This window comes from Etheostoma spectabile, chromosome 2 (assembly GCF_008692095.1).
Source record: "Etheostoma spectabile isolate EspeVRDwgs_2016 chromosome 2, UIUC_Espe_1.0, whole genome shotgun sequence".
NCBI classification, from domain to species: domain Eukaryota; kingdom Metazoa; phylum Chordata; class Actinopteri; order Perciformes; family Percidae; genus Etheostoma; species Etheostoma spectabile.
In genome coordinates this window covers 19,195,208-19,205,352 of record NC_045734.1, presented here as the reverse complement: position 1 = coordinate 19,205,352, position 10,145 = coordinate 19,195,208, and the positions used below count along the sequence as shown (strand labels likewise).

The following is a 10,145-nucleotide window of genomic DNA, read 5'->3' as shown; positions in this document are numbered from 1 at the left end:
TGATGGAAATAAAATCTAACTTTTTGTGACATGTTTTACTAATGTCTTATCTGTCATTTGATGCCTTTTGGAGATTTTCCCATCTTTTCTTGGCTTTTTTATGCACATTAATAAAATATTTTACCTGGGGTGCCCAAACTTTCGAGCCCCCCTGTAGGAATGACTTTGATGTGTGTGTGCATGATTGGGTTTGTGTGTGTGTGTGTGTGTGTGTGTGTATTGAAAGAATGTTTTCATACGGATATATCTGTGTATGCATAATTGTGTGCATGGAATACAGGCATGCATGTGAAATCATGTGTGTGACTTAGCATATAGTGGCTCACAGTGCTGAAACTGTAGGCGCTCCCAACCCCTGTTGTGTCATCCCTGGCTGGCGCATTAGTGTCTGGCTCGGAACGGTCACAGCATGTTCACCCTGCGTCCGTTGGGCGGAATTAACCTTCCAGTTTGTCAGAGGGGGTTTGTAGAAGGAATCAATAAAACAGCCCACCATTAAATAGAAGCCAACTAAGTGATAATGGCTGGAGAGTTGGAAACTAAATCAGTGGATTCATTATAAACTGCTGCAAGCTGTGGCATCCGACTTTCCTATGTTCCTTTACTATATTCGGTGAAATTAAGAGATACTGATAAATATGTTAACAGCATTTAATTATGGATACTTAGCCTGGTTTCCTGATCCTATGGCTCATAAACAGCACATTTGTTTAGCAACTCATTGGGGGTGGAACTTACCCTCTTTGAGTTGGTTTACTGATGTGATTGCTTGCTTCATTAGCTCAGTCAGTGTTAAACCAATCATAACAAGGCAGAGAATCAGAGAAATAAAATGTTTTCGCAATAATCTTGTTGGGGTTTTGTAGTGTGTTAATACCCAGCAAAGTAAGGTAGTTCCAGTTTGATAATGGCTATAAAACATGTATCATATTGGAAATTGTGTTGAAATATTTCCAAAGATCAACAATGTCAACAATCTAGTCAGTGAATTGGCACCTCTTGCCATGAGTGAGGGCAGGCTCAGTCCCCATTCACTATGAGTAGATCCAGTCTAATTGATACACAGTTGTTACATCAGTTGACACAATTGTCACTAGAATGTTTAATAAATACAACGTTATTGCTGCATGTGAATGTGCTGGACTGATATCACTTATTGCTCTTTTGGACCAACCTTTTCAACAATTGTTCAGAACAGGAAAATACCCGCTATAGTAGTTAGGATTCCTATTGCTGTAAGAGGATTTTCAAAAACAGAACGTTAAGATGTACGCACAACTTTCCATGTCCACATTTTTTTTCCCATTCAACAAGGATAAAAACAAGCGGGTATCTAGGTATCTGTTTTGGCAAAAAGACAACAATTATGATCAGAAATGTAAAGGTGAGATTGTCAAGTCAAGTGGATTTGTTGTAAATTATTATTTCAGAATGTTATTATGGCAACAGCCTTCTGATAAAGTATAAAACTTTCTCAGTAAAAAACCCATTAGAACACAGAGACCCCAACTTGCATGTTTGGGTTAAGTTTGGACTTGCCAGCGGAATCACTGGGCGTCTGACAGGAATGCTAACATCACGAAAGACTGCTTGATTGCGCGTGTGTGTGTGTGTGTGTGTGTGTGTGTGTGTGTGTGTGTGTGTGTGTCTTTCCTGAGGCAGTGACCTTAATCTGGAGCACAAGGGTGACACAGGCTCAGACCAGACAGCGACAGCGATGACCTCATGCATCAAAACATGCACGTGCACACATCTCTCCATGTTCAGCCTTACCTCTGGGGCTATGTAGTCTGGAGTGCCGCAGAAGGTGCGTGTGGTCACTCCTTCTACCATGTTTTCTTTACACATGCCAAAGTCAGCGATCTTAATGTGTCCCTCGGAGTCCAGCATCACATTGTCCAACTTCAGATCCCTGAAGAAGCACACGGGCATTCAAAACATCCTTGAAGGTGTTGACTTTTCTTTTAGAATTTGTTTCTGCAGGTGTCAATAATATCATGGCCAATCCTAAATACTTTTAATTCATATAGAATTCATTACAAACAAACCCCAGTTGCTGCTGCTGGGTGTTTTCAAGAAAGAGCCTATAAAACACTGGTTGTTTAGGAAAAAAAAAAGATTTCACTGTAGGATGCCTCTGTACTGAATGATATTTATTGCAGAAAAAAAGACATTCACTATATCACACTATTTCTGATTATTTCTTTAAATGCAGCCACAACATTTAAAGAACAGCGTACACTGTGTTTATGTTGTGTCAACAGTTTAAACTTGTTAACACTCACCTGTAGATGACTCCTTTAATGTGCAGGAAGAAGAGACCAACAGCGATCTCTGCTGCATAGAACCTGCAATAACAACCACACGTTTATAAACTTAAAACACAAAAAAAAGTAACCTTTATTTGCAGAACACTTATTTATTCCAATTCTAGCAGATATATAAATCTTACATATATGAACATAAATATACATACTGTATATTCATTGCTGCAGTAATAATGCAGCATGCATGTTAGAAGTTTTAATTTTTTTTTTACCTTGGTAGCAATATACAAAGATGCTTTAGAAAACTAAAATAATAATAATCTTAAACTAAAATGAACACAGAAAGTCTATTTGACAGTAGAAATTATTCACTCTATAGCGGAATTACACCAGTTGCTAATAAGTTGACATGTCTTACACTGCCTGAGGTTCCTTGAACTTGCCCACTTGTTGGATATGGTACATGAGGTCTCCCCCATTCACATACTCCATGACAAAGTACAGACGGTCCTGTGGTCATAGAGATAGAAGGGATAAGAGAGAACGTTTAGGGGTAGATGGAGCATGGGGTATTTAGGGAGAGAACACTATGCAACATCATTTGGCACAAGCAAATAGCAAAGTTCCTCAAAAGCTGTGATTTACCCAACATTTCAATTCACTTATGGAGCTTTAAATAGAAAGATACGGCTCAGTGTTGCAGCCTCCCCTAACCTTGCTGTCTGGTCATTCCATCCTTCCTGCTAAACTTTTCATGACAAGGTGACCTAAAAAGCCAAACAAAAGCACTTTATGGAAAAAAAAAAAAACACTAAACACAGACATCTGTCAAGAGACATTCTCTTTGTCTTATAGTGCTGGTCCCTTACTACCAATGACAAGTCCCTCACTAGCAAAACACACTTCGGGTTTGACAGCAGATCTTACTCTGAAGTAGTGCAAGCTCCGACCCTGACAGCACTATGATGACAGCCACCAGAGTAAAACGCACACTGCATCTTCTCTAGATCTCGGTAAACTCTCACATTCAAGTTTTCTGTTGTCTTTAATCTTGTAGACATGATGGTGTTCACTCAATTATGTGTAACAAAATATCCTTCAGTTAGATTTCATCCGAAGGGATTTTGCTCAGCAAAACAGATGCAAAACATAACTTGTGTACTTCAGCTAATTATGCTAAAATGTCAACTGGTGTATAAGACCTGGCTGGGGATGCTAAAATGTTTTCTTTGTGTTGTGTTTAATAATGAAGTTAAACTTCATTAGCCCAACTTTACACATTTAATGTCCACATACTGTGGTGCCGTTTAGGGATACATTATTTTGCTGTTCCATGTGCTTGGTGTCATCTCTCATTATCTTTTGCTGATTAAATTTTTCAAAATATGTCTTTACTTACAGTTTCTCAATAAAATAGTGCTGGCAAGAAATATTTTATTTGTTATTATGTGTATGTGTGTGTGTGTGTATGTGCATGTGTGCGTCTTCATCATTATGCTATGAATGATTCCTAAATGCCTGTTCCTAATTCCTAATTGTCCTAAATGCACCAGATTTTTCCCCAAACTTGTTGCTCCTGTTCCATTTCTGTCTGCGTTATATAAAAACCCTTGAGAGTTTGTGTTGTCGCTACAACGACTACCACTATGACTACTGCTACAGTGAAACTACTATTACTACCAATATTACTCCAGTTGTTGTTAAAGAAGCACTGCACTAATTCAATTCAATTCAAATTTATTTATAGTATAGACCACACTCCAGAATTTACAAGGACCCAACAGTTCTAGTAGTTTCCTCCAGAGCAAGCAACAGTGCGACAGTGGCGAGGAAAAACTTCCTTTTAGGCAGAAACCTCGGTCAGACCCAGGCTCTTGGTAGGCGGTGTCTGACGGGCACTAATGTCACATATGGAGCTCAGTTTACTAATAATGGGGAGTGATCCTGTAAAAACAGTGGCATAATGTTTTCTGAGGCTCTGTAGGACCTTTTTCAAATGTGAGAAACAACCCTGATGATGTCACTAGGGTTATCTCAGCTTGTGCTTGGAGAATAGACGTTTTTTTTTAGGGAGGCAGGGAAGGTTGTTGTTTAGACGCTATCAAGTTACATTAAAGGAAATATAGGATCAAGTGTTTTTGGAGCTTCACCAATTATAGGGATTAAAAGTCAGGATTTCTATGTTATATGTTATGTTTCTATGATTTAATAAACATACATAGCAGAAACTGAGTGATTTTCTACGTGTGTCAGTGTATGAGCGTGCATAACACTCATGATAAGTCTGCATTTGTATCTGTTTTTATATAAGAAAGCACAATACACTTCTAAGAATAGGCTCAAGTGTGTGCGTGTGTGTGTGGGGGGGGGTGGGATTACACATATTCATAAAGTATTTGCTTTCAGGGTGTGTGGTCTGGTTTGAACATGACTCAAAGACAATACACACGTGCATGCATGTACAGACACATGCTGTTGTTTACACACGCACAAATCTCAACCTAATTAATCTAATTAGCATTTGTTTGTTTCCCCTTCTCTCTTTTTTTATTGTACTTACATACATGTCCTCTACTGCTCTCTACAAAACTTTATGACTAAACTGTTTAGCTAAAAGCCCCTTTATGATTTAATCTGACCTGACCTGGAGTGACTTGTCTTAAAGCGTGTCCAGGAGCATTTTACCTACCACAGTCTGGAAGCACGAGTGGAGGTGTGTGAGGAAGGGCGGCTTGTCTTGTTGGGCCAGGACTCTCTTCTCCACCATGGTACATTCCACGTCATCGTCTTGGATCACCACATCCTTCTTCAGGATCTTAATTGCAAACAGCTCTTCAGTGGCCTTCATCTCTGCCAGCATGACCTGCACAGCAGGAAGGGAAAAGGAGGAAAAGATCACTTCTATGTATAACCTATTTTTTTCTTATTTGTTTAGCTCTTGTGTGGTCTGTTACCAGTGACACTAAGAGCTCCACTTTTATTATTTATTTTTGGGCTAATTATAGCTGCCTCACCTTGCCGAAGCTCCCTTTCCCCAGCACAGCCAGGAAGGAGAAGTCGCTGAGTTTGACATGGTCCAGGCTGTTGTAAGGCAGCTGGCTGGATTGGCTGTTGTCTGTCTCGGTGATCACCTTCTTACCTGGGCCTAGCTTGGCTTTCTGCACTCAGGGAACAAAGGATGGTGTGTAGAAAAACACATTTTCTAAAGCAACAGCAGCAGCTTTGAGTAACACACAAAACATAGAGCTTCACTGTGTTGTTCAGACAAAATGACTAGTTTCTGAATTACTAAAACATGGAGCTTGTTTTTTTATATGAATAAAATGAATTCATGCTGAACCAATGAGAAACTTAAACAAAGCTTCTTTAGAAGTGACATGTGATAAACATTTACAGACCAGCACATCCAATTTCCCAGTTGTTGTTTTTTTAAATAGTTTTACCACTCCAACCATTATCAAACATAAAGATGTTCATTTTATTCCTAAAAAAAATGGATCCTTTACATAAGCTCACACACTCACACTAATTTGCTCACTCACAGCCCAAATACACAGACTGTTTGAAGCAAAATTCCAACATTAATGGAGGGAAATGAGACTGTGGTGCCAACGTTGAGCAGATCCACACAGATGGCTCAATGGCTTAAATACAAACAGATACATTTAATAAAGTGTACTGAATTTCAGCAAAATAAAAGGATACATTGGTATTTCTTTATTTTATTTTTTCACATTATTGACCAATAAATAGCAAAAGCTGTGACCCAGCCTTTTTAAAATATATACAATGTATTAACAAGTAATTCTTATTTAAATTAATTTGTTTTTTTGTTTTGTTTTTAAACTGAGTATTAGGTGTTCTTATTGGTTTAAAAGAAGAAAAGTGAGAAGGAAGATAAATCAGTAAGTAAAAGTACTAGGGGTGGGAATCACCAGACGCCTCCCAATACGATATATCACGATTTTGAACACATTGCAATATTCTGCGATATATTGCAAATTATAACCTTTCTTCCAACTTCTAATTTTTCCCAATTTCAAATAATGTCCTCAAAAGTAAACTTCGTTCGTCATCCTTCGTTCCAAAGTCATGCGTAATCTCCCAATATGCAAGATGCTCCAAGAAGAAAACTACAGTGCATTATGATGAAAAATACACAACTCCATGGCAGTCTGAATGCTAAACAACTATCAAATACATCATTTTTCATACTCTTTTTAACCTATCTGCTGAGAACCAACACAACCAATATCCCCGTGGCCAGCATTCACATTCATCCAAGGCAAAACACAGATCCAAACTCATGCTGAGCCTCGACATCACAGGTGTAATCAACATCCACAAGGAAACTAAGGATTACAATGAATTGGTATTAAATCATGAAATGTCCTTACTGCTTCCTGGCTGTAGAAGATCCTACTCTAAATCTGTGCACATGACAGTCATACCCCTTTTGTCATCCCGCTGCACCTTCACTAGAAAGTAAGCAAATGAAGGTCACCTTAGCATTCACTACACTACATGATGACAAAAACCTCTGACTGTTTCATACAAAATATTGTATAAAAGAAAATCTCTGATGAAGACCACCATAAGTTGAGTGGAGAAAACCCTTTAAGTGATGAAAATTAAGTGTTGCCTAAAATGGGTGATATCCAAAAGGCTAACATCACAAATTCCTCGATTTATCACAATTTACCTTTGGGAATCACTTAAAGATACTATGTGGAATTTGTTGTTTTTGACAACGGGGGCCGTTGAAAGAACTGCAGTCAGCATTTTATTGCTCACGCTTGCACACATGCGACCATCCTGGGCATCGGCCAAAACAGTGATGTGACATGGAATGTGGTAACATGGTTGACTGGCATCATGTTTTTAAATATGGTAAGTAAAGTTATTATAGTAACTAACACGTTGATCCCCAAAACAAAACAAAGGTCCCTCCATTATTTGAATGCCCTGCCAATGTGACCTTAGTTTCCCTCGTCCAATGTCAGTTACATTCCCATTTGTCCAGATGGCCTTCACAAGATACAACTTTTTTTTGTCTGCTTACATGGACTTTGTGTTGAATTTTGTGTTGTGGTGTGTGCCGGTCGTTTGTTGACGTTAACAGACTCAATTTCTTAGCTAACATTAGATGGTGTTGCACACTGTTGCTAGGGGAGATAAAGAGAGGCAGGGCACTCTGGAGCACATATAAATGTCCAATTCTTCAGCCTCTCTTCATTTTCCTGGCAAAACCGTCCCGAGTCCTTCACATAGAAATCAGTTCACGGGCTGTTATAGGCAACCGAGAAAGTTGGGAAGTTCTCAGTTACGTTACAAACACGTTGGCAACACAAAGCAACTAATACATGTAAATCCCTTCACAGAGTACCTTTAAGCATTTATTATAAGCCCAATTCAGCTTATTTCACGCAATTCAGAATAAAAACGCAATTAACTTCATTTTGCAGCTTTAGTTTGGTTATGATATCTACCAATGTCTGCTCTTAATCTGGGGAATGCACAGAGAAACGCAAAGCAAAGCAGACCACACCAGATCACAGCACACCTATAAGCTTTAGCCAATGAAAAGAGCCTGGTCGAGCGGAGCGAGCAGCAGTCTTACTTCCTCCCTCTCAGACACATCTGGTCAGAGTCTTCCACAACTGCCTGGTCCTGAAACCACAGGGAGAATGGAGCCAAAAGGGCCAACTCACTTAGTAAACTCGAGTCTAGGTGTGACCCACAACAGCTGACTCAACCAAGACACTTTTATATGCAGATAGAGTGATCCACAAAGTGCAGCTCATACACACAGATACAAAAAGAGAATATGAATGAAGATGCAGTAATCATACTATGACACTAAATTATAAAGTTTCTGCCTAGTCAATTTTGGATTTAAATTAAAAATGCACTACATACTTTAGTGACTGTAACTATAAACTAACTAAAGTCAGCGTTTCTGCTAAAAATAACATTCATTCCATATTACAAATAATAACAAACACATAAATGTAAAGCTCAAACATACCATAACTGAGTGATCATTTAATTGATCTCCCTGTACTTTATTTCTTTGATGAAGTAAAAACCCTGTCTGCACTCCACCAAGAAAATTGTAAGAAGAGTAGAAAGGAAAAACTCAATTACAAATGTGAGTGAGAAACAGGACAAAAGGACAATTTTATGGTAGTGTGGAAATCAAATCTTCAAGTATTACAAAGAAACAAGGTGACAATTCGTGGGTGGTAAAGAAATTGCAAGCACACAGATAAAGGCCTAGTGAATTACATACCAGGCCCACAGGTAAAAACTGTTGCTCATTGTTCTGACTACAGGTCTGGCTCTGTACTGTATTTCACTTCAATGCTGACATCTAGTGGTCATCTGTAGACTATAATTCCAGAAAGTGTGAAATGTACAGTGTGAAGCAGAATATAAGGCGGGTGAAGCTTAAGCTCTTAAGTTCTAAGATATTGAAATTAATGACCAATTCAATTTCAGGCTATGCAGTGGCAGTGATGTAAGCACACAAGATGGACAGGCAGAGTGATCCACAGACGAGACACATACAGAATACAAAAATGCACATGGGGACAAATGTAGAGCCGTGATCACTGCTTTGAGCAGGACAGTGCCAGGATTTGCTAACAACTCTCTGACAAACTCTGAGGACCAAAAAGCAGGGAAAACAGAGGACACACAAAAAAGACGCAGCAACTAAATATGTTTAAGGCTTGTACAGTACAAACATTGATATATTGGAACAACACAGTTTCCTTTTTAATTGTATTTGTCTTAAATTTATTTTACAGAAAAACCCAAACCACACCCAGAACAAATTGTTCGTAAATTAGATCTATTTGCAGTAGCTTTGAACCACATGCAAATGATCAGACATGAGGAGAGGTGAAGAAACATATCACCATGAGAGGAGGAGAGGAGAGGACTACCTTTAGACTTAAATTAATTTGGCAATCCTGCGAGCAAGAGACAAGAAGGGGAGAGAGAAAGAATCTCTTGCATTAAGTATGACAGTGTGACACAGGATGAAGAAGCATTCGTCTCACCAAGCACACAGGAGAGAGCAGAAAGCTAAGGGAAAAAATGAAGAGAACCACAGAGGAGTTTGTGAAGAGAAAAAAGGAGAGAGAACTTGGTACGAGGGAAGACGACGGGGAGGCCAGAACCGTCTAACGCAAATATATAGCTATATTTATTACAAGGCTTGGTTGAATTCTCATGTAGAATGCGGTCTGCTATTTTCTTGATAACCTAACACCTTTCAGTAAAAAAAATGGCTTAACATGGTTTTACTTAAATTTTGATATAAGCTCACCTTGTCTCAAATCCAAAGAGGAGGATCAGGGGTCTGTTGTTACTCCACTGGGGTGACAGTTTCTGAAACTGAGGGCCATGTGTTTCACAATGTTAAGATCTGTTTCTACTAAATCGGACATAACTATAATGTTGACATGATATGTATCTACCGATGAACTACCAAGCTACCTATCACACTGATTAGCCTATTATTGTTAATTAAAGACATTATAGCCTATGAATTTAAAATTAAACATGTTTCAAATTAGGCTATAATGGTGTGTTAGTGTTGTTTATTTACTTAGCCTTTACCTCGGAGTACATGTATAAAACAATTATCATTTGAAAGTGAAGCGTTCTGCTGGGTTCAATGGGTTGTCTCAGTTTGTTTTTAGCAACGGTTGCAGTTTAAGCAGTTTAGCACCAAGGATTTCATTTTCTAGTTTGTGCTCACCTTTCTTTGAAGGGAAGTCAATTATCAATTGTTTCCCCTCATTTTGTTTTTCTTTAAGAAAGACATTTTTATAGATAGTAATCAGTATTGGTTTTACCCCCAGTAAA

The 10,145-nt window shown here is 38.6% G+C and overlaps 1 protein-coding gene across 1 annotated transcript in view; it reads right to left on the bottom strand.

The window, feature by feature from the left end:
• prkcaa (protein kinase C, alpha, a) overlaps positions 1-10,145 on the bottom strand; it is a 142,459-nt gene that overhangs the window by 34,847 nt on the left and 97,467 nt on the right. The window contains exons 9-13 of the mRNA XM_032501145.1: positions 5,282-5,425; positions 4,957-5,130; positions 2,686-2,777; positions 2,286-2,348; positions 1,774-1,912 (exon numbers count right to left, since the gene is read on the bottom strand). Of these exons, the coding sequence (XP_032357036.1) occupies positions 1,774-1,912; positions 2,286-2,348; positions 2,686-2,777; positions 4,957-5,130; positions 5,282-5,425 (612 nt within the window). The remainder of the gene's footprint in view (positions 1-1,773; positions 1,913-2,285; positions 2,349-2,685; positions 2,778-4,956; positions 5,131-5,281; positions 5,426-10,145) is intronic.